Source organism: Pinus tabuliformis, chromosome 9, assembly GCF_031772625.1.
Source record: "Pinus tabuliformis cultivar Carrire ecotype Pingquan chromosome 9, CPIR1, whole genome shotgun sequence".
NCBI classification, from domain to species: domain Eukaryota; kingdom Viridiplantae; phylum Streptophyta; class Pinopsida; order Pinales; family Pinaceae; genus Pinus; species Pinus tabuliformis.
In genome coordinates, this window is record NC_142307.1 from 1,874,299,499 (window position 1) to 1,874,325,907 (window position 26,409).

The 26,409-nt window shown below is 33.1% G+C and overlaps 1 protein-coding gene across 1 annotated transcript; it reads right to left on the reverse strand.

Annotated features, from left to right (window-relative positions):
• Window positions 1–619: 619 nt before the first annotated feature.
• On the reverse strand, window positions 620–3,137 carry LOC149156368 (galactinol synthase 4-like). The gene is made up of 5 exons (XM_089444743.1): window positions 3,118–3,137; window positions 1,661–1,973; window positions 1,220–1,540; window positions 982–1,116; window positions 620–877 (listed from the first exon to the last, which is right to left on the reverse strand). Exons 1-5 carry the CDS (start codon window positions 3,135–3,137, stop codon window positions 620–622), a joined length of 1,047 nt encoding a protein of 348 aa, XP_089300869.1.
• Window positions 3,138–26,409: the final 23,272 nt, after the last annotated feature.

Sequence of the window (26,409 nt, forward strand, 5' to 3'; positions counted from 1 at the left end):
AATTTGCCTAAAATTCTCACATTACATATGTAATTAATTACATAATTTGACATAAATTTCATTACATAATTTGGATGAAGTGAGAAAAACCATTTTCCTTATGTGGCCGGTAAAAAGGCTTAATTTGGGAAGAAAAGTGCTATTGTAATGAGAACCCTTTTTTGCAACTCGTAAATCATTTTGAGAAGAAAATGTGTGAACAAAAGTGAGAACCGTTATGCAACTCGTAAATCATTTTCAGAAGAAAAATGAGAGGGCTAATCATCAAATATGACTTTGCATCACACGCTCAAAAAATACATTGGTATCCCAGGTTTTGTAAGTTTTATAATAATTCATAACCAAATCAAATTTCCCTCGTTGTTGTACGATTATATTAAAAAATGCAAAAAATAAAAGAATAGCCATGGCCATCGAAATATACAAATGTCAATTTCTCTATTTACAAATATTGTTTGAATTAATTTACAATCGATAACCGTCACCGAAACGGTAAAACCGTCAATATACAGTATGATCTACCGTATCATATACGAAAAATTGTCCCCACCTGTGCCAATGGATTATAATCTATACAGATATATTTTACTACACACGACTTTTGGAAAATTGAAATCTCTTAAGCTGCAGGCGGTGCAGGCATTAAGTTGGGGTTTGTTGGCATCACAGCAAGGAATGAATTGGCAGCCACTCGTTCCAGATTATTGGATTTTCCGTCCGCCTCTGAAGTTGGATCTGGAATTGTAATAATATCTCCTGATCCCGAGTGGTCGAGAGAGGGATCATTGTATATATCCCACCATTTCTGCACCAACATTTTTATATCTTCTCGCTCCATATTTTCCTCCTTCCCACTGTACCTCCACGGCTTCGACCCCTGCACATGATACCCTGCTTGCTCAGAAAACCGATCTCGTCTTCCATATTGTTTCTATCGAAAATGCAATTGCAGAAATTTTGAGGAGTGAAAAGAAAGCTTACAGCAGCACAATAGTGAACAACTTTGACAGTGTCCAAGTCCACGTTCTGGGGATGTCGCCACAGCATGGCCAGAACCAGATTGTACGCCAAGGGGACGGGCTTGTATACCTTCTCAAAAAACATGTTCAAGAAATCCTACAAAACAATATACATATAGTACAATTTAGTCATAAACGGAATCCACTAAACCAAACAAAATTTTAGATGAACCTGACCGAAATCGAGAGCAGATGCAGACCTGTTCTGCGAAGGGCGTTGGCACAGTGGCCATCAGAGTTTCCAAAAGGCAGTCGAAGGTCAGCTGACTCGGCTCAAAAACGAACATTCCAGCATTGAAGTATTGAGAGGGACGTTGCCCTAATTCCACGGGCCACGACACCTTCTCCGGGCACTGCTGGCAGTATCCGATGTTGTACTGCGGAGTGTGACTCCATGTCTTCTCGCAGAAGCAATCCATGACCGCATAGAAATATCCGTCCCGCATCTCAAAGAGATGGTCAATGTTGTCAAAGACTTGGATGTCTGCGTCCAGATATACCATCTTGCTGTACTCCTCAAACTGCCCATCACTCAAAACAAAACAAGATTGTTAATAACTAACTATATTCAGGTATTTAGGAAAGATATTGTTGTTAAAATGTTATATGCATGCATCCAAATTTGCAAGAAATGAAAATACCTCCCAAATACGGAGTTTGGAGTAGTTGAGGACATAGTAAGGCATTGAAAATTGCACTTGATTCTCGGGGGGATGGATGGGTTGAATCTGGCGAACAATACAACCCTGTCTTCGCAATTGCAGGCGATGATCCTCTGGAACATCGGGCAACACAGCAACGACAAGAGGATATGCGCTCTTCACCTTGCGGAGACCCTTTGCAAGTCCAACAACACCTTTCACGTAGTCGCCGGATCCAGCCAAGAAAGTCACGTACGCTCTCATGCACTTCTTCTTGGCCGCCGCAGCCTTTGCAGCCGTGGCTAGTTTCCAGCTTTTATTTTATTTTATTTATAAATTTATTTTATTTATCTTTTCATAAGCTATTGATCCCTATTCATTAATTTAATGTTATATAAAGAATAATTTAATTTTTTATAATACTAAATTTCATTTAAATTAGGTCAATAAAAGAATAAAATTTTGTTTATTATATTGTTTATTTCATAAATAATTTTATGTGTTTTTTCAAAAAAAATTAAAAAATTTAGTATTTTTAAATTTCATAGTAAAATGATAACTTTTAGCCGTAGTCTAATCAGACTCTTTTTTTGCCGAGAAAATCGTGGAAATTTCGGTACTATTTTGATAAAATCCCATAATGATTTTTGTAAATCCAGGTTATAGTTGTTAAACTTCAAGATTTTGGGTGCCCCAGAAGTTTTTGATGGTGCTGAATCTATTTCCAACAATTCCTTTCGATAGATGACTCCCAACTTTTATGTATGCATTTTAAAAATAAACATCAAGTTTAATTCTCATTTAATATCATCCTATATGAATTCTATTTTTATCTTAAAACACTTTATTAGATGACGCTCTATGTCAAGTGTCCACATTCATAGTTATTAGGTTTATCAATCAAAGAAAAGTTTAAAATATTTATTTAGATATTTAAAAGTTAACATTAATAAATGGTTTAATTAATTTTGTTTTTTCAAAAAAAATCTTCAATTTATAAATGTTGTCAATTGAGGCATTCAATAGAAATTGGTTATTTTATTTATAAATATTTTGATTAATGATTTTATATATTAAATGAATTGTGTTTTTTTAAACAACAGTTTTTAGTTAGTTGATAAGTTAAATCTCTATTTTAATGATTTTATATATTAAATAAATTGTGTTTTTTATTTTTATTTTTAAGTAAAAAATTTTAGTTATTAGTTAGTTGATATGTTAAATGAGTTTTTTTAATTTATTTGTTTTTATTTTTATTTTTATTAATTATTTTTAGTTTTAAAATTGTTAATTTTTTTATAAAATTAAAAATTAATAAAAATAATTTACTTTATAACACATTTTTGTTTATAATATTTTTTTACTTTAATTATCATATTTTTAATACTATACAATTATAAAATTTTATTTTATTTTTGTAACCATTATTAAAAATTTGATTATTACATTTTAAATACGGGATAAATTCTATCGACATGCCTATGGACAAATTTTCCTTCTGAAAAATTATATATATATATATAACAATGATCTTATCCCTACTCGAGCTTTCCAAAGGGTAATTGTTACGAGCTTTTGTAGCTATATTTTACAAGAAATATATAAAATGGGCAGTGTCATGAAATTGGGGTTGAGACATTTTTTTTAAGGAAGAATCAGTAGTGTTGAGTTCGAACAACTTTCTCGCTCAATATTTTGTAGAATTTTATATTATGGTAATGTTTTGTTACATCATATTATAAGCTTTTAATATTTAATATTTATATATGTGTATTGAATTAAATAATTAAATTATTTTTATGATGTCGTGGAAATTAGGGAGTATCAATCAGAGTTTAAAATTGAAGTGACTGGTTTAAAATTAAGGTTAGGAAGCCATTATTGCTTTTAGAGTTTCTCACTGTTATAAAATAATATAAAATTAATTTTCATTAAAAAATAAAATTTAAAAATATTGGTAAAATTTAAAATAAAATTAATGTTTGAGTTTTCATATATTATTTTGTAGATTTCTTGAAATATTTTTGCCTTGATTCCAAGCATTTTTAGCCATCCAAGCAATTCCTTTGAATAGACGACTCTCAAATTTTATGTATCCATTTTAAAAATAAATGTCAAGTTTAATTCTCATTTAATATTCTTTATCAATTCTATTTTTGTCTCAAAACATTAATTAGATGATACTCTATGGAAAATGTCCACATTCATGGTTATTAGGTTTACCAATCAAAGAAAAATTAAAAATATTTATTTAGATATTTAAAAATTATCATTAATAATATAAATTGTTTAATTTTTTTTTTCAAAAACAATTTTCAATTTATAAATGTTGTCAATTGAGTCCTTCAATAGAAATGGACTATCTTATTTATAACTATTTTGATTAATGATTTTATATATTAAATAAATTGTGTTTTTTATTTTTATTTTTAAATAACAATTTTTAGTTATTAGTTACTTGATATGTTAAATGAGTTTTTTTATTTGTTTTTTTTTAATTGTGATTTTTATTAAAAAAATTCTAATTTTAAGATTGTTAATTTGTTTTATAAAATTAAGATTAATAAAAATGATCTACTTTATAACACACTTTTGTTTATAATATTTTTATTTATTTACTTATTTATTATCATATTTTTAATACGATTTTTTTTTTTTTTTTTAATATATTATTAAAATTTTGATCATAAAAATATCACCTTAAACATTTTAATTGCTGGATAAATTCTATCATATGACATGCTAATTGTTACGAACTTTTGCAGTTGCTGGATATGATATGCCTCCAAACAAATTTGCCTTCTGACAAATTATATATATATATATATCTTATCCTTACTCGAGCTTAAACATTTTAACTGCTGATAAATTCTATCATATGACATGCTAATTGTTACGAACTTTTGCAGTTGCTGGATATGATATGCCTCCAAACAAATTTGCCTTCTGACAAATTATATATATATATATCTTATCCTTACTCGAGCTTTCCAAAAAAGTAATTGTTACGAACTTTTGCAGTTACTGGATATGATATGCCTCCGAACAAATTTGCCTTCTGACAAATTTTATATATATATATCCTTACCCGAGCTTTCCAAAGGATAATGGTTACGAACTTTTGCAGTTCTTTGCCTTTTGTTTTGAAGTTTTAATGGGAAATGATAAATCCTTTTTACAAGAAATATAGAAAATGGCCAGTCTCATGACAGTGCAGTAGAAGCTTTTTTTAAAGAAGAATCAATTATGTTGAGTTTAAACTAATTTTATATTATCCTAATATTTTGTTTTGAAATTTTAATGGGAAATGATAAATCCATTTTATAAGAATTATATAAAATGATCAGTGTCATGACAGTGGGTAGAATTTTTTTATGGCCAGTGTCATGACAGTGGGTAGATTTTTTATTTTTTTTAAAGAGAATCAGTAGTGTTGAGTTTAAACTAATTTTTCAGTTCAACATTTTGTAAAATTTTATATTATCCCAATATTTTGTTACATCACATTACAAGCTTCTAATATTTATCATTTATGAATGTATATTGAATTAAACAATTAAATCATCTTTATGATGCCCTAGAAATTAGGGAGTACCCATCATAGTTTAAAATTGAAGTCAAGAAGTCATTATTTCATTTTGCTTTTGTCACTGTTATAAAATAATATAAAATTAATTTTCATTAAAAAGGAATTTTTATTTTTTTAATTTAAAATAAAATTAATGTTTGAATTTCAAATAAAGTGTAAATAATTTTTAATATATTATTATTATTAGAAAACAAAAAATGTTAATTCTTTTTCTGATAATTCAAAAAAATGAAATTTCATTATTTTTATATCATAAAATCTTATTGTTATGGAGTTTGTGTATGGATCATTTATTTATTGAAATTACATTTTAGTTGTGGAAATTAAAAGTCAAATGCTTTAATTGTGACGAATATTTTTACTACTTATAGAAGATAAACATTTACAATTCTAATCAACTCCCCATTCTCTTGGTGGTAAGATTTACAAATGGTACCTATTTATTGTTTCACTTGCTAAATGGTACATTCTTATTGTTACTCCACTTGCTCCTATCTCTTACCTATCCCGCTTGCTTGCATCTACTACTTGCTCCACCTACTTCGATTTATGAATATTACTTACATGTCTCCTTTATGCCTACTTAATATGAAGATATGACAATGGATACTAGGAATCAAAATTGATTCAACTTAGGTTTGATTCCTTATCATAAAAAATTCAATACTAAATAAAATAAGGCTCATAGAGTAGCCCCCCATGATTTGGATTGGCAAGTCTTACTAAGTCATAGGTTATTAACATATCTAGCGCGAGGGTTGTTGGATATACTCTTGGTCTTATACTTGTAGTAGTAGTATCAAGTAGATTTAATCCTAGGCCTTGCTCACATTATTCCAATGATTACCATGGTTTAAAAAAAAATTTAATTTAAACATTCATTTTTTTAACAAAAATTAATGGTATTTTACCTTCTTTACAAATTGTGTTCTGCATCATAATTTACATGTGCACCAATCATTAGAACTATAATTTTTATGGAAAAATATTTTTATAAGTTATATTTCTTTCGTGAAAGCTTTTGTTGTTTGACATTTTAAAAAATTGCCTTTACTGTGCTTTTATTACCTTTAAAAAAGGCATTGGAATTGCTTAAATATCTGGATTAATTACTATTTAAGAAATAAGGCTTTCATTATAAAACTCAATATAATAGGAGTATATAGTTTGATTCAATTCCCTCCATATGATACCTATATAGGCTATGTAAGGTATCATTCCAATTGAATTTCGTCTATATAATTCCTTTATAAAGTGGAAGTAAATGGTCCTATTATTCATCTCCATATATTTTTTTTATATAATACCATCTATGTATACTCATTCAATTTTATTTAGAGTTACCATTTATAAATAAAATGAACACAATAAGAGGTGAGATGTATGAGATGTTAAAGGTAATTTGAGAAATTTACTGTTCCAATACATTATTCTAGATTATTGTAGTTCCAATGTAGTCTTCTAGAAAGTTGTTAGCTTCCAACATAAGAGTGAGATGGAGCTACATATGCATCACTATCCTCCATATTCTTGTAGTTATATTTTGTAACAATTCCATTACTATAAATATGATATTCTCATATGTTTCAAACACAAATCAGATTTAACAAAATAGTGTTGTATTTTTTTCTATTTTGGTTTCAAAGCAGGTCTTCTACTCTGACTCCTTTAAGAGAGTAGATCCCTAGAGGGATTAGGAACATCATGAGAGAAAATTAGTGTGTTAGTGTTTCCTAGTTTGTCTGAGAGCATACGGCTTGAATGAACTGTGTGATTCCTATTTTACATAAAAGATCTAGTTATGTGAAAGCTTAACAATAAAAATGATGCAAACGTTTGTGAATGTTGCTACAATTTGTAATATTTTATTTTTTTGATAAGGAGAAGATTTTATATATGTGAAGGGAGCCACCTCAAAGCATTTAATATTTGTTGTTTTTGCAACAATTGAGAAGAAATTCTATGATCAACCAAAAAATGTAATATCCCAAACACGAAAAATCTAAAGGGATCTAGAACACTATAATGTTCCACTAAATATTCTCGCTAGAAAACTTCACAAAAATTTCCACACCCTTGTTAAAACACATGCATTCATGGTGAAAACATATAAATACCATTTTTACCAAAAACTCGAAACATAAAATACCCCGAAATGACAACAAATTTATTCTATTAATAGTAAGAAAAAATACATGTCAATAATGTTAACAATGAAACCCTTGCAAATGGAATGCACGACTGCTCAATAATTGTTAAACTGAAACACTGAAGCACATTTTTGTACCCTGGATGGATCCACCAAGGAGATATCACCGCGGGGTTTTCGTCCTGAGATCAAGTTGGAACTAACCAAGCCAAGTTCTCTACAAAACATCAATATGAAAAACAAATCCAGGATGGTCCCAATGCCTTGCTCCTCTCTCCTTTTAAAGTCTTTATGGACTCTCTCTCCAATCTTCTAGAAGCCCTTTTATTATTTTTTTATAAAAAGGGAAGGAAAATACCATGGGAAAATACCATCCATTAGAAAAGGAATATTACAAATCATTCAGCCACAAGATTTCTTGCCCTCAAGAAATTCCCATTCGTCTACCAGTCTGGTTATCCAAAGCAGTTGAGTACCAATGCCAAGGTCCCATATGAATGTTTGAATCATCACTACATTTCACTGTATCACCCAATAAAGGATAGATTTCTTGACGCCTGGATCCCAAATCAACCTTTGAATCAACTGTTCACCAAAAAATCCACTAGCGTGTGAACTACCACCTAAATCCTAATCCAATTGCTGACTCAACTCACCATCAACAAATCCTCCTAGATCCAAATGCCACCAAACTTCATATCCCATGCACCATAGATCTAACAATATCATAACCCCCGCTAAGAATGTCTTCCCAAGAATCATCTCATAAATCAGGTACCAACTCATAATCTCTTGTGTGTACATATCCATACGAGAAATAGTCCCACCATGTTAATTCTACATGACTATGATTCTAAATGGGATGTTCCTAACTAGTCAGATTGTTGCTCAGTCCTGGCTCACCTATAAAACCCATATGGAGGGCTCCCATAAGATCCACTTGGAGAAATGTGCCCCTTTTCCTCTAATACATAATGGTAGGATGATAGAGCTATAATCCCTGTCGATGTATCACTGTAGAGGGATATTATGTGACTCCCAAGAATATTCCTCTTATTGAATTGCTAGGGACTTGAGTTGTTCCTCAACACTAGACAGTTTGGCCGTTGATTCAGCACATACCCCTAGGAGCTCCTCAATTTTCCTGTTCTGCTACAAGACAAAACCTTGACCAATTTGGATTCTTTGTTTCAACATCATAAGATTTATTTTAAAATTCTTAATCTTTTCTTAGAAGTCCTCTGAAAATTTTGGTGTTCTGCTGAATGTCTTTGTATTTCTCTACACTGGATGCCCAACTATCAAAACTCGAACTTGAGCCTCTCACTGGGCCTCTGGATATGCTTCTTCTTACACATTATGGTTGTCATGCTCCCCCTCATGGTCATGCTCACTATGTTTCTTCACTACTACAGGCTCCTCACTCAAGTCTTCTTGAATGTCTTTTTTCTCGCCTTCTCACTCGTGGAGATAATTTAGTGTTCATCCCTTTTGGTTGTTGAACATGGATGCACTGGTGGATTTCTATCTACACTTGAATGCTCATATTCTTCATGGACACTCTCCTGAAAGTCAATGGCCCCAACTATAGAACAATCCTAATGGTCATAAGGAATATCCTCCAATTATGCCCTCGTTGTCTCCCTTGTATCTTCTAGGCATGAATGATTAGGTTCCCAAGGTCCCTTGTAGATAAAGAATAATCCTTTCATTCTTAACTCATTATTGGTGTTCATTTTACTCCCTTTGTTCTTGTTTTCTCCATCAATCCTTTTTAGCTCCTTTTTGGTTAGCTCCCTTTTGAGAAGTTTTATGTTCTCAACTAATTCATAGGTAGTTGGTGATTCACTTATTTTCTTTCTCTAAATGGCCAACAATTTGGATCTTAGTGTTTTGCAGATGTCAACATATCCACCTAAGAACAAGGTCACAATATTTTGCATGCTTTTTTTTACACTGTCTGGATGAGTTATTGTAATGTTGGTGCAAAAGCACTAGAGCATCTGAAAGATTAAGTCCTCACATTCTAGATTCAACGTGAATATTCTGAAATTGAACTCTGCCATGAGTTCTAAAATTTTGTGCCTCTTCTTAAAGGTAGGATGCATGATGTTTTCTAACCCTTGAAGGTTTTCTACTATCATCCGTAATGTCTCCCTCATGATATCATTATTGTAAGGTGGTAGAGGTGATGTTAAAGCTGTCATCTTACTAAGACAAGAGGTGACTGTGAGCCTGACCTCTTCACAAGGATGCTCCTAGAATTTGGATTGTATGAGAGCAAGCATGGACGACTTGAGAGCCCAATTGAGTTTCTTCCATTTTGGTTTCCCCACCATGGATAAACATGTGTCTAATTCATCCAACTTGTGAAGGACTATTACTGACTTTGTTTGTTGTAACTCAGATCAAAGTGTGAAGATCTTAGATTCTCTTCCCAATCCTTTCCTCACTGACTTTGTTTGTTGTAACTCAGATCAAAGTGTGAAGATCTTAGATTCTCTTCCCTATCCTTTCCTCACCTCCCACAGGTGCTTCTCTTGCAGAATGGCATTTACTCTTTTCGAGAAAGATTTGCTGCTATGACTTTTTCTTTGGTATGAGGGGCTATTTTTGCCTAAAAGACCCCATATTTGCTTTAGATCACCATTTTTTTTCTTTGATATGAGGGCTATTGTTGCCTAAAAGACCCCATATTTGCTTTAGATCACCAAATTTTTTTTTGGTATTTTCTAGAGACTCTTCAAAACCCATCTTTCCACATACCAAAGAAAAGAAATATATAAAAATACTATGATATCCCTTACTAGATATTTTCCCAACAAATTCCTCAATCATTATTTTAATGCCCAAACTATTTTTCACTGCATATTTCCCCGATAATAAGTTCACCCAACACTAATGATTTTTATTTTTTCTAATATTTGAATAAGATTCTGTTGGAATATCTAATTCCTACTTGTCTCTAGTTGTGATTCTCACTAAGTAAAGGAGTATGTTCCTAGTAGTTAGGATCCATTTCTTAGTTTGGTGTGTGGTTGAGAGATTTCCTCAACCAGCAGATTGTGTGTCTAAAATAGTCTCTCTATCTTGAGACAACGTTCTTGTATATGTAATTGTATTTGATTAATAAATTAATTCAGATTCTCAGTTTTTAAGTTGGTATCAGAGCCCCTGAGGGCCTGCCCCTTGTGGGCTTGGCCCCTCTCGGGTCGACGAAATAAACAACTTGGTTTGCCAATCCATTTTTTTGTTTTTTTTTTTCCCTTCGCTAGACTAATCGAATATGACAGTATTGGTTGTTATCAGCATGCTATTCAGTCTGATCAATTTCATAAACAATGGTGGACTTGACAACGAGGAGGATTACCCCTACACGGCCTATGCTGGATTGAGTTCAATAACTCAACAAGGGGTAGCGGCGGTGATGACCGCAGTGATGGGAGCAGAAGTGGAAGCGTGGCCGGCGTTTGCGGATGATCTGACTGGTAAAGCTGCATATCCTCCAAAGATTGTGATGCAGGGGACTGAGAGCATGCCGGTAGCAACACATGCATCTGTGTTAGCAAACAACAACAATATAAATCATACTCAGAGCCAACCAGCGTCTTTAAATCGGCAGAAGTCAGGTGCTTGATTTTGTTCATGGAGCATGTAAGAACTATGTGTGACCAATGTTGCTATTGGTAGTGTTTATTGTTGGGTTTTGGAGAGCCCGTTCTAAAGAACGGAAAATGGCGTGGCTGAAGAATTGTTTTTTTTTTACGTGCTTTCAGCTAAAGAGTAATGGGGTGTGGTTGCAGTGCATTCCCATTGCAGAGTTTCAATTATAGCCATCAAATTTTCCTTGAAGAGCCGCTGATTTGTGTGTAGAGCAGGCCCGAGTGTGGCATTAATGAAGGTTGGAGAGTCAACCTGCGTGTAATATATCTGAGAGGTGATGCGATCTCCGCGTGGTGAGCAGCTGAAGGTGCAGGAGAGTGAACGGTTGTGCTAGTAAACATGCTCATTGTGCTGGTGAGCAAGATGCAGAGGCAAGGGTTTCTGTTGTTGAGGAAAGAAACCAACCAGCAACTGCATTCTTCATTCAAGGAGGAGAAAAATTTTGTGGTAGATTTGAAGGAAAAAGCATGGTTGTTTGTGCATACTTGGGTAAATGTTTTTTTTGGTGAAGTATTTTTTGGAATTTAAATTGATATATGTATTGAGATTAACCACCTCAATATGAAGTTATTTTGTTAGAATTGGCTATTCTAACAAATTATAGGTTCATGGAGTTCCAATATTTAGTTGATAAAGACAAAGATGCCTAGGATGTGATCAAAAGAGGAAGTGCACCAGCAGAATTAGAGATTGGAGGATGATGGACAATCTAATTTGTGTGAGTTTGAGTGTATTGTGGAATAGACTCATGATGATTATAATATATCACACAATTTAATTTTAAGCAAGTCTAGGGTGTTTTATAGTGGTCTTTGTAAACTGTGTACCTGGTAACTCCAGAGTTGGAGTGTGAAATGTAAGCCTGATAAGGCATGTGTACCCCCATACAGTTCGTGGTAATCTAAAAACCACTTTGTATTTGCAGTGTCGGTTTGTGGTAAGCTAGAAACCACATGTAACAGTGAAGTGGGACAGAGATTCCTGTAAACATGGTTTAGGGTTCGCCGACAAAACCCTTGGCCTAGAGTGGCTGTAGTGCCTTGGTGGCAGGTTTGTGGCCTAGAGTGGCTGGAGTGTCTTAGTGGCAAGTTTGTGGCCCATGGTGGCTGGGGTGCCCTAGTGGTATCTCATTTTAACATGGTATCATTTTAACATGAAGAGCCTTCGTGGCTCAGTTGAACCGTGCTGGCTAAGAGCCCTTGGTGGCATAGTTGGTGGTGATCTGTTAAAACCCAGAACATGGTTACGGGTAATCCGACAAAACCCGGGTTAACAATGATGGAGGGGGATTTACATGTACAAGTACATGTGTGCAGTTATAATGGTTGGAAAAACCATGTATGCGAAGGACATCTTACAAGACTAGCGGTTGCAGCGATTAGTACCCATGCGTTCCAGTGGATGGTTGCTCCTTTATATGGACATCAACATATATTTTTTTTGGGTATATTTGACCACAGCTAGATTTTACAAACTGATATCGAGACAAGTACTCATTAAGGGGGAGTGTTGGAATATCTAATTCCTACTTGTCTCTAACTGTGATTCTCACTAAGTAAAGGAGTCTGTTCGTAGTAGTTAGGATCCATTTCCTAGTTTGGTGTGTGGTTGAGAGATTTCCTCAACCAGCAGATTGTGTGTCTAAAATAGTCTCTCTATCTTGAGACAACCTTCTTGTATATATGTAATTGTATTTGATTAATAAATTAATTCAGATTCTCACTTTTTAAGTGATTCTGCAGTAATATCAAGCTCGTTCAACAAAAATTCTTCCTTAAATCTAAAAGTAGTATTGTGGAGTTTCTCTCCATTGTGACCATGTCAAATTTCCGAAATTCAAATTAGCGTGATGAATCCCATCGGTACAAATGGACTACTTGTCTTAACGTGATGAATCCCATCGGTACAAATGGACTACTTGTCTTACCTGTACCCCGCTCTAAGGTTTCATATATATATATAAAACGCCGAGTGTATCCTTGTATTTTGCAAATAAAAGAGATTTAGCTAACTTACACACAACTACTTAAGCTCTTTTTAATTGTTTATCTGCCCTTTCACTTCATAGCGTCTTCGAAATTTACAATTTCATCTCTCGAATCCTATATTCGGTACAAAAGATGAGGGTGGCAATTGACAAGTTCATGTCTCAGATCCTAGATCCTCTATTGTTATAGAGGATGAGGGTCAAAATTCACAATCTGTGTGGAATCCTTTATTGGATATATTTGCAAAGGATGACAGTGTCAAGTTTCAACAACACTCTCACAACCCACAAAGCAGTCTCTCATTATTCAAATGGTATTGATAATCCGATGCTCATTAACGAACTGAAGAACATAAGCGCAGAGGAAAAGAAAGCCCTTGCCAATATGTAGCAAGAAATCATCGGACTGAAAAACATGAGCGCATAGGAAAAGAAAGCACTTGCAAATATGTAACAAGAAATCCAGGGAGGAAATTCATAGAATGGGTTAAACTAATGACAACACTTCAGCAATTATTCAGCAGCTCCCCTTTGTGACATCTTAAGAAGCCTTCCGGCCCAAACCCTACTGCAAATGATACGACGCCCTCTACTATGTTGGATCCCGCTGCAATTGATACAACTCCCTCCACGATCTTAGAAACTTTGTCCACGTCGATCATGAGGCCTCTCGGTCTTGGTGAACCCCTGTACAACCATCGTACGAAATCCTTGCGCTGGTATGGTTCTAGGCCCTTACAATTCTGGTGAGCTTTTAGTCTAATTTTTTGGAAGTGTTTTTAGGTGAGTTTTTTTTTTTTTTTTTGTCTAATTTCTTTAATATCGGGTAGAAAATTATTAAAATCACAAATTTTATGGTTAATCCGTGTACAATCGAAGTGTAACAAATTTCATGGGTAATCCGTGCACAATCGAAGTGTCTTAGGAATTTTTCATGGATTTTTCATGGTGCCGAATCTGTATATAGTTAAAAAACTAGTTAAAACAATACAAATCAAGATTTCACTTCAATTTTTTTCACAAAAATTTCAAACACCAAAAAACCCAAAAAATATGAAAATCTACTATAACTTCATGTACAATTCTATGAAAATAGTTTTCAAAAATATATAAAATAATCTTGAACAACAACTAGCTTTCTGAATGAGACAATCAGTCTCTAGATCTGGCCGATCTTGAAATACAAAAAAATATTCTCGCGATTGCAATAGATTTCTCTTCAGTATTGAAAACTCTTCCTAATAATAAGCCAACTAGGTTGGCTAAAGAAAATTTGTGAAATTAACGAAAATCGGTGAAATTAACGATTATGGATTATCGAGCACCAGTAAAACTAGTTTCCGGAAACTCTAGATCAATTTGCAATAAATCTGGTAGGATGCACAAATCTAATACCATTATAAAAAAAATATGAACATATTTGGAATACCATAATGTTTCGTTGAATATTCTAGCGAGTAAGTTTTACAATAATTTTCCCTACTTACTAATTCTCCCCATTTTCCCAAGTTACATCACATGCATTTACAGTAAAAGCATCTAAATACATATTTTACCAAAACCACGGAACATAAAATAACTTAAAATGGAAGCCATTTTATTTTATTAATAGTAGGAAAACAATACATGCCAATATAGTTAAGAATGAAGTTTTTTCCAACAGCATACACAATTGCTCATTAAATTGTTAAACTGAAACACTTAAGCACACTTGTGAATCTTTGATGGATCCATCTAGGAGATATCACCACAGAGTTTTCAAAATTGAAACACTAGCACACTTGTGAACCTTGGATGGATCCACTTAGGAGATATCACCACCTGAGGATCAAGATAGAACTAACCACACCAAGTTCTCTACAAAAAATCAATATGAAAATGAATCCAAGATAGTCCCAATACCTTGCTCCCTCCCCTTTTAATGACTCTTTCTCCAATCATCTTAAAACCTTATTACTATTTTTTTTATTAAAAAAAAACAAATACCATGGAAAAACATCATTATTACTATTTTTTATAAAAAAAACCAAATACCATGAAAAACACCATGGGAAAATACCATCCATCAAAAAAAGAATAGTACATTAAAAAATGTTTTTAGGATTAAAGAGAAAAGAAAAAACATAAAAGATATATTTTTAGTTTCTTATTATGGGGGGCATCCACAATAAAATAAAATGAAAAAGGAAGCCTTTCCTAGAAATGGAAAAGGTTACCTTGGTTTCCCTGGATCTATGGAGAGTGAAACGAGTTTATGTTAGACAATGAACACATATATCCATTTAATAGCAAACACATTGGTTAAGAGTTATGTGTAAGAATAATTTGGGGATATAAATAACCATAAAACATATGACCTACTTGGTTTTATCCATCTAACATTTCCCCATATCCAAATCCATGATTAGCTAAGGAAAGGAGGGGAGTTACATGGAGTAGAAGAAAAGTCCATCTTTGAAGTTGTAGATAAGAGATGTTGTGTACGAAGTTGTGTGGTGAGAAAGACATTATATTCTTTGTAATATTCTTTTTCCTACACATATATCCATTTAATAGCAAACACATTGGTTAAGAGTTATGTGTAAGAAGAATTTGCGGATATAAATAACCATAAAACATATGACCTGGTTGGTTTTATCCATCTCACATTTCCCCATATCCAAATCCATGATTAGCCAAGGAAAGGAGGGGAGTCACATGGAGTAGAAGAAAAGTCCATGTTTGAAGTTGTAGATAAGAGATGATGTGTATAAACTTGTGTGGTGAGAAAGACATTATATTCTTTGTAATATTACTTTTCCTATTTGAGTGTTGAGTTCCATTTATCTAATCTAATTTTCATCTAATGAGGGTGGGTGATTGTTTGTTGGACTACCCAAGCAATATATGTTTGAAAGTTTTAATTCTCACACAATTTTTTTTAGTGTTAAGGATTTCTAAAGAAGTGTTATGCTTGAGTTAGAAGAAGAATTCATGGAAATGGATGTAGGATCAATCAATTTAAGCTTTTTGAATAAGTTTATGCTCATGTTCGTGTAAAAACTCTCTTTATCAAGTTCTAGCTTGTCTAGAGAGAGGGGGCATGATCTATTTATTATGTGAGAAATATAAAAAAGAGTCATTGTGGAAGGCTAACAATAGCCAAGTGTACTCATACTTCCATACCCTACAACACCACTCTGTTTGGTTGGTTTTGACTCACCAAAGCCTAGGAATTTTTCCTTAAATAGTTAGGAACTCTACCTTGGTCTCTGGGGGCTAGCTCAAATGATGATGATGCTCAAAATTTGACTTGCGACAGAGTAGAAGATTTATGGCAAAATGGAATAGTATAGTATTATCCAACATAATGATGGTATGGTTGACTCCTATGAAGAAAAAATATGGGAAATTAGCTCTATTATTGCATATTGATAAGAACAAAATATTAGCTCTTTTATTGCATATTGATAAGAACAAAATTATAGGAGTTGATGATGCACTTGATGAGCCTTGAGTTAAAACCACCATAAATTCAATTTTTTTATATTAATTGATGGATCTGCAATAGGTGATATTCATGAATTAAGATTTTCTAAAAAGATGAAATTATTCACTTTAATATTAAACCAAAAAAAAATAGGAAGATTCTAGATTAAGAAGTAAAGCATAAGTGACGCATGGTGATGAAGTGTATGAGTTTATAATTTGGACATATTATTGAAATAAGGGAGTGATGGTAGTCTTTGTGTTGTAATAAATTTTGAAAGCTTATTGTACCTAAGTTAAAATGATGTAAGGGGTGTATGATTAGTTGTGCCTAACACCCAAAATTCTTGGTCCAAATTGTAAAAGTTTTGATTTTGTCAAATATTTGGTAAGCCTTGTTGAGTCGGCCTTACATGCATTAGTATGTAGCATGTGTATCTCCTTTGAATATAGAAGATATGGGACATCAAGTTATGGAATCAACCACATGAATAGTTACAATGTTGGAAAATGGATTCATATTTAAGGTTGTTGTGGAATTTAGGGGAGATGTGAGATAGAGTAATCTTTGCAAGTTTGTAGAATATATTTCAATGATAAAGAAAGCTCAAGTGAAGACAATGATATGATCATGTATGTAGGAAAGAAGAAAAGTTCGTGAATGTGTACATGGAAATATTGTGGCAACAACAAAGATGGTAGCAGAGGAAAATAAATAATGATGGACAATCAAAGTTGAAATATTGTGAGTTGTGATAGTCGCACATTGTATGTGTAAACAAGTCTATATTTTAAAGTTTGAGTATTTACTTGGTATGTCTATGAGCGAAGTATGAGAAATTTATGTACTTGAATCAAATGTGAGTTTGATGGGAAAAGTGTACTTCCATAAAGTTTATGGTACTAGAATGAACTTGATGTGAAGGTTTGTAGTTAGTTGAAACCACTTTGTGTTAATGTGATGTTTGTTGTAAACAAAAACCACTTGAGGTGTGATTTTGAGGGTCATCCACAAAAGATACAAAGTTGTAATGCTAGAGTGTGGTTATGAATAAACCAAGGAAAACCCAAAATAATGATGATTCAGGGAGAGTTACACATACATGTACTTGGTTGAAGACATGTGATGGAAGAATCGTTGAAAGAACCATGTACATGAAGGAAATCCTATTAGATTATCGAGTGCAGTGGTTGTTTACCCATGCATTCCAGTGGATAGTTGTTTCTTCATATGGATGTCAACATCATAGAAGTATGGTGAAGATGCTATGTTGAAGTAGACATAAACATTGTTGCCAAGAAGAATCACGTGTTCCGTAAAAAAGACAAGTGTTGCAAAAATTACAATTAGCCATTAAAGGAGAGAGTTAGGGTGAACGAGAGAAATGTATTGTTCCAATAAATTCTTCTAGATTATCATAGTTGCAATGTAGTCCTCTCAAAAGTTGTTAGGTTCCAATGTAAGAGTAAGTTAAAATTGAATAGGCATTATTATCCTCCGGTGGTAATCTTTTGTAACTATGTCATTATTATAATACAAATAAATAATTCTATTAAATTACCTTCATATAAATTTTATTTAAATTATAATAATAAAACAATACAGTCTATAAGTAAATTATAATAATAAAACATTACTTATCCCATTCATAAAAAATTTCAAAACAATTACTTATCCTATGAAATTAAGCTGCTGGCGGAACCGGCTTCGAGTTGGGGACGTTGGCATTGCGGAAAGAAAGGAATTGTTAGCCACTTGTCGCATGATCCCGAGGGATCGAGAGAGGGGTCATTGTATATGTCCCACCATTTCTGCACCAACTTCTTTATATCTTCCGGCCTCTCCATATTTTCCTCCTCCCCACTGAACCTCCGCGGCTTCGATCCCTGCAAATGCAATTCCACATCTATCCATGAACATAATTCGCCATAAACATCTTTCTGGATAATGCATTTGCACGAATTTGGGCAATAAAGAAAAAGTTACAGCTGCTCAATAGTGAACAGCTTATATTATACAGTGTACAATAGCAAATAGAAAGCCACATGTTTGTGTGCACGTGTCAATTCCTCATAAGTCTCCGGAATATGATGAATTCAACTGTCACTGGAAATGGAAAAGGTTAGGCCTCATTATCGGAAGATACACAGGAAAGTCGACGGTGTTGAAATGGTTGGAACTTGGAATGAAGTTAGAGATGGGTGCAAATTGACCATTATTCATCAGTGAGCACACAGACACATACGCTCCTGGAAGTTGAACTGTAACGCTCGGTCGACTTACGGTGTTGGGTTCGGTGAGTGACGGCATTTTCAGTTGATTTCTAATTTTATAAAGACGAAACTGCTACCGAATCTTCTCGCCGGGAAGAATATTCGAAATCCGTTGTCCACGTCTACAACAACTTTGTTTTTCAACGCGTAACTAACGGGGCTAACCGTTAGGCTAGGGTTCGGTGAGTCGGTGGGCACTAGAGCTATAAAGTGAATTGAATATTATTTTTACGTAGAAATATTAAAGTGTGTGGGTGGGCACTAGAGCTATAAAGTGAATTGAATATTATTTTTACGTAGAAATATTAAAGTGCGGTGGGGTGGGGTTCCTTGAGGTGGGTAAAGCAAATGAGCGGAATGAGCGGAATTTTAGGGAGTTGTTTTTAATGTGATTTTTTGGAGATTTTGGTGATGGAATCTGGGAGAAATAATTGAGGTTAAATCTTCATTTGTATTATTTAAAATGGTTTTTTAATTGCATATTTCAATTCAGCACCCTGATAAATCTGTAGGGCGCTTTGATTGTGCACAAATTAGCGATCAAACTTGCAATTTCACTAAATTGCTGCCGGATTTTAGAGAAATTTGACCGGAAAAACCCAACAGAAAAGCTTCCAAAAAGTCTCACTAAAGACAACTCCGAACTTTAGTCGGTGGTGTAAAGAGCAGGAGTAGAATTTTGACAAAAAATTATAGAAAAAAGATGATGTGTAGAGAGTAGGTAGAAATTTGATCCAAAAAAAAGATTATAAAAAGGTTAAGATAAATTTTAATTTGAAAAAAATGAATTACAATATGAATTTATTAGAATTGGAATAATCTCAAATTTTTCTAGCAAATTGGCCGGAAGGAGCCACCTACCTTATTAAAAGTCAATAGTCAATGCAACTTAACAAACTCTTTAACGCACTACGGTCAAATTTCAGTAGTTGATAACTATTCAGACAAAACATATATTAAGCATATTTTCTTGAAAATCAATCTAAGCTGTCAATTAAAAAACAAAAAAAATCGAGAAATCCTCATTCACCTTAAATTGAGTTTCACTGAAACTTTAAACTATTCATAAACCAAATGTCATTAAAGATAATGTTAAATTATATATATAAAAAATCTAAACTGTTTTAAAGAATTATGGATGAAAATATTAAATAATAATTATTAAGGTATGGAGAAATTTGATAACTATTCATAAACCAAATGTCATTATAATTTTATTTATATATATATATATAATTATAAGTTTAAACTGGGATGAAAATATTAAATAATGATTATTAAGGTAAGGAAAAATTGATAGGCGAAATGTAGGGTAATTTTTTTTCTCTTTAACTCTTTCATTTTTTAATTTGAATACTTTTATTATGGTTCTTTCGTATACGATTGATATTTTTTTTGCACTCACAACAATATGAAAGTTAATATTTTTTTTTGCACTGACAACAATATGAAAGTTAATCGATAGTAATAATATAATTGGTAGAATTAAGTTAACAAGTGAAATTGTGAAAAAATTGTAATTAATAGATTTTTTTATAATAATGATATTTTTAAATTATTGCTATTTTTTTATAAATTAAATTTGATATATTGTTATAAATTAAATTTGTAATTTAGGACAGCAGTGCTAAAGGGAGCTACCATAGTGAATTTTTTGAAAAAGGATTTTAAGTTTTTATGCATGGTAAAGGCTCCATTTTTTTACGATCCCATTTACAGTAGGATTACAGCTTGCAGGATAACACTTAACAAGTTAGAAGAAGCACCAAAATCAAATGTGCCATTATGGAGAAAGTGCAAGAAATGGATGATAGAGCAACACAAAAATACATTAGCAGAACCACAGGCTCAACCTATAGATTCAAACAGCGAGCAACCATCTCCCATCATTCTCTCATTTCTATTACTTCTTATTATCTTGTTTTCTTGAAATGAATGAGGTGCTTTTACCTTCAAAAAAAGGGTTTTATTTATTTTTGTCATAAAATTATTATATTTTTTTATTCATATTTATTAAATATATTAAAAAAGTTTAAAAGATTTTTTTCATTAAATATATCATGTATATCACAAAATATTTCTCACACGTTTTTATTTTATGAATTATGATCCTCTATTTGAAATTAGGATTCCATTTAGACAAATTAGGATTCCATTTAGACATATTAAGAAAGTATTAAGCAACCTCAAAAGAAATTGTCATTTTTGTTTAAAAAAAACCTTTTTTACTCAAATTAAAATGGAAAATAATAATAACAATACACTGAAGTTTGGATTAAAAAAATGTTTTTAAAATTCTAATTATTTTAAAAAAATATTTATTAATTCATTTAATTATAAAAAACACATATTGACAAAAAAATCCATGTGTTGTCTTTTAAAAAATACATGTGAACTAAGAGCTAATCCTTTAAATTTATTATATATAAAATTTTATATTAAAATTATAATAAAATGTAACCAATATAATAAACACTAATCTTACCTCTATATGCTATGCAATACTATCTTTTATAATCTCTTATATCAACAATTCACACTTAAATTAGTATATATATAATTTATACACACACTCTTGTGTAACATACTTTATTGCATAGAATTATTTAACTATTTTAGGAAGGTATTGTTAAATTATTAAGGCAAATTCAATTTTAGACGTATAGAATTATTTTAGGAAAGGATGGTTAAATTTTTATAAAAATTCAATTTTATTCTAAAAAGGATTGTTAAATTATTTTGGCAAATTCAATTTTATTTTAAAATTGTGACATACAAATTTGTTCGAAATGTTTGGAGAGACTTTTTCATATAAACATATAAATTTATTAATGTTTTTTATACAACAAGGCCATTAATTATTTAAAGATTTTTTTTATTAAAAACTAAATATGAAAAAAAAATAACAAAGTTTAAACTAAGAAATGACACTATCAACCCAAACAAAATCCATATGGAAAATCCAAAAATCCTAACACATTCTTAGCTCCATTAATAAATTACAATGATGAGTTTCTCTTCCTCCACCATTTTTCATATAAACATATAAATTAATTAAAGTTTTTTATACAAAAAGACCATTAACTATTTAACTAAATATTTTACTAAAAGTTAGATGTGAAAAAACATAACAAAGTTTAATGAAAGTTTAAACTAAGAAATGACACTATCAATCCAAACAAAATCCATATGGAAAATTTGAAAATCCTAACACATTCTTAGTTCCATTAATAAACTACAATGATGACTTGGTCTTCCTCCTCCACCTCCTTTTCATCCATTTATCTATTGACAACTTAGTGAAGTGATCAGATATTATCTAGGACCTTGATGATAGCTCAAATTTCAAAGTGTTCGAACGAGTGTCAAACCTGAACGACCTGATAGATCTCGTCTTCCTGATTTTGGCGCCGCAGACAGTTTGAAAAATAGACACCATATGGAGGAGTTATCGCATTTTAAATATGTCTAGTAAACTGTAATTTTCAAGAATAATTTGATTTTTAAAATATCAAAAAAAAGAATATTTCGAGGAATATTTCTTGGAATATTCCCTAGAATATTCGCTAGAATATTCCTTCTAGATGGACCAATCAGGTGACGACACGTGGCAAGCTTGGAGGCCGCCATGTGGCCCTGAATTGTTATGGCAAAATATATTTTGGGTCAAGCGGGATTGAACCTGTGACCTCCCATGGGCAAACAAGCGCTCTAACTGTCTCCGCTACAGGTTGTTTCTTAACAATATATGGTCCGCGGTTATATTTAAACTGTAATGGTTTGCAGTTTGGGAATAGATCGCCAGTGGTCTTACCCACCAGCAGTCCCATAAGCGAGGTCACATGTTGCCGTGTGCTCCAATGGTTACGGTTAACTGTCAAGCGCTAGCAGTTCTGAAGTCTGTTCACACGCTACCGTTTCCGCTAACGGTTACTCCATCGTCAGTGCATTAACATAACCGCCGCCCGGAGAAACCCCCCCATGTGCGCGCCTTCTAGATGTTTCCGCTGATGGTTATGGTTAGCTGGCAGTTTAGCTTGGCAGACATCCAAATTTGGTGTAGTTTTCCAAATTTAACTCCAGTTAAACTGCTAGTTCCATATTTGGTGGAGGAAAACTAGGAGAAATTGATTAAATGAATTGAAGAGTCAATTTTCGACCTAAGAGAGTGAAACAAGAGTCTACCTAGGCTAATTTGGGCCTTTTGAAGCCACTGGAACAGTCCAGAGAAGCTGAAGAAGACATCTTCAAGGAGATTTTCATCCAAGGATATTTTGGAGCTCAGGGCCACCAGGGGTTGGAGGTTGTTGCAGGAGCTACCCGTATCCATTCTCAGCAAACAAACAGACATTCCTAACTGTAATGAACCTTCTAAATCCAATGAAGGTGTTTTCAGAAGCATTTGGAGGCTTCTAAAGGCCGAGATGCTGAAGGGAAGTTTCAGGCAGCTTAGAGCCAACCGTGGAGGAAGGCTTAGATCGGGGATGCAGTGCTTGTTTTGAGCAAATGAATAGTCATTTGTTGATGTCAGATATGTGTTGGAGATAGTTGTAGATATTTTAGATACATTTGAAGCATTATGAAGGAGTTTGTGACATTAAGAAGCTCGGGGAAGCGCAGTGCACCTGCTGAAGGAATCAAGTCCAAGGGAGCCTAGATCTGCTTGCACAATGAGGACAACCATGACAGGGATATAGATGGTTTTATAAGCTCATTGGTTCAGTTCAGTAACCTCTCGAGTTGAGTGTGGAACTTGTACAAGAATTCAAGCCATAATCCCAAAGAGCCAAGTCAAATTGACAAGAGCTCACAGAGATGTAGCCCACGAGATCGGGGTGAACTCCTTATTAAATTTACTGTTATGTGTGATGTTTATTTGCTGCATTATATGTCTGATATATGTGTTTAATATGAGAAGAAACAAATCAAGTTAAAGCACTTAAATAGTTTAAAACAAACAAACACATACACCTGTTTCAAGTACATAATTCCGCAATTGTCAACATAAGCTAGATCTTATTTTTTAAGCTTTGGAGTGGGAGGTTCTTGTAAGCATGACAAGATGTTCAAACCCTCATTTCAGATCAGATGGTATCAGAGCAGGTTTCTTGATTGACATAGCAATCTATTTGCTTGTTTGACTTGAAAGGTGTTTGAGCAAGACAATCAAATTCTATTGATTGATTGTTTGTAAACTGACTATTGTTTGAGTTTGCAAAGGTGAAGGGAAAGCTATTGTTAGCTAAGTCTAGGAGAGGACAAGAAGGAAGAAGGGCTGAAGGCATTTTCCTTACCCCAAGGACCTCAAGGAAATCCTTGAAGCATAAGAGGTTTGTTTGCAAAAGGGTTGTTTGAATAAGAGATTGACTGTGTAGTCATTTGGTTCAGAAATTTGTTAATAGATTCTGAATTTTGTTGAAGTTCTTTTGTTCATTTTTATAATGAAAACTTCTACAAGTGAGTTTGCTAAATCCTCCTCTTTCACAAGATTCTTTGATGAATGCCTAAAGAAAGAATTTTTCATCATGATGAATATGGTGAGAGAAATGTATGAGGATGAAAGGAAGAGCACTAAACTTCGAGAGCAGTTGAATTCCATGAAGGAAGAGAAGCAATTGCTTTTTGAAAAATTGCAAGAAATGGAGAGCCAACTTCATATTGCAAACATGAACCTGGAAAGGATGCATGAGTTGGAGACACGGCTCCTTGCTACCAAGGAAGCCTTAGTCAAGTATCAGCTTGAAGAAGAGGTAAAAAATCCTAGTTTGTCTTCAAATTCTTCTAAGAATGTTTATGTTGGTTCTTTTGAAAAACATACAAGAGGAATAGGGTCCAAGTTGATGTCAAAAATGGGCTATGAAGGAAAAGGATTGGGCAAAAATGCACAGGGCATTGTTGAGCCAATAATGGTTGAGGAAAGGCCTAAGTATTTGGGTCTTGGCTATGGAAAATCTTATGGAGAAAGTTCCAAAGTTGCCATGAAGGCAATTGAAACAGTTCCTAGAAGAAGTTTCATTTTAGGTTCTCTACCTCAAGGTTGTAAAGATTGTATTCATGGGGAATGAAATAGTTTGAAACATACTTTGCAGGAAGAAGATGTTCATAAGCATGCACTTGAACAAGAGAGTTATGAAAGCTCTAAAACCATTGAAGGGATTGATGGTGTTCCAAAGGGTGTTGCTTCTTCATTTGATTCACCTCCTCATGAAGGTAATGAAGGTGAAAGAGTTATAAATCTAATTTCCATCACACTTCTTTTGATAATGTAAAGCATGGTAAATTTCCACATAAGCATTGGAAAAGAATTGCATGTTCTTTAACCATAGTGTTTCTAGATGTTGCAAAAGAATGATCACATACAGGAAACTTTTGAAGGAAATGAGGCAAGAAGCCAAATTTCCATTGAACAATGCAAATCATGCTGTCAGGAATATGCACATGTGTTGTACTTATTTCCATAAGCAAGGACATATTGCTGAAAGGTGTTGGACTTTGAATCCAACAATGCTTCCATGAAATTTGCAAAAAGTGGAGAAAGAGTATGACAAGAATGGGAAGGAAGTTTCCATCATTGATATGTGTCAGGATGATCCACATGTTGATGTCAATGTGCAGTTAAAGGAAGCGCCTTTGAAATGGATTGGTAAGAAGTGGTTAGAATTCTTATCCAATTAAAGTTGCATGTCTTTTGATTATATGCATTTATTTGCTAATGGAATGCAAGTTGCAGGATGGAAAAGTTGAGTATGAGACTCACTTTATTGTAGCAAAATTATATTCATTTCAGCTTTTAAAGTACATGTACATGTGATCGAGGATCTTGTACTTATGATTGTGCTTAAGAAAAAGTTGAAGAATCGAATACATGAATGAGAATGGAATGTATGAACCCACAGATGTTAATGATTTCATTGTATTTAAACATGTATGTAATTGACTTGATGGAAAGCTATTGACCATCATATTGTTTTGTTTAAACATGCATGTAATGTCATGTCGACTTGGAAGAGTTGATTTGATCTCCAAGATTGTAAAAGGGAGATAATGATGAAGTGTTTCATCTTTGTAAAAGCATCGTTTAAATTCTTTTTGTACATGCTTGACTTGAAGGGTCAAATGTTTGAAAGGCATGATTTTTGTCGACTTGTGATTTAGTCGAACATTTGTAAACGAGATGTAAATACATGATGATGATTCACATGATGTGAAAGTTGTTTCTTTTGTTGAAACAAGAATTTATTTCATCAAGTTTGTTTTCTTCTTTCGACATTGTCTACAGAAGAAGATTTGTAGCAGAAAAAGTCACCATGGTTACATTTGTGACTTTTTCATGGAAGTGGCTTGGAAGTGATGTTCAACTACCTTCTGTAAATTCTGAATGAGTTCAAGGCAGATAGTTATTGACAGGAGGACAAACGCATCTAGGAAGGGAAGTGTCGACTACCTTCGAGTTTTGGTTCAAAGGCACCCGCCATGCAGGAAAGTGTATGAAGGTTGGAAGAAGAGGGTATTGGATTCTCATCTACTATTCAGATCAGTATATCAGTCTTTTGGGGTCCAAAATATTCCCAATGGGGAGGAGTGACCAGATATTGATCCAGGACCTTGATGATAGCTCA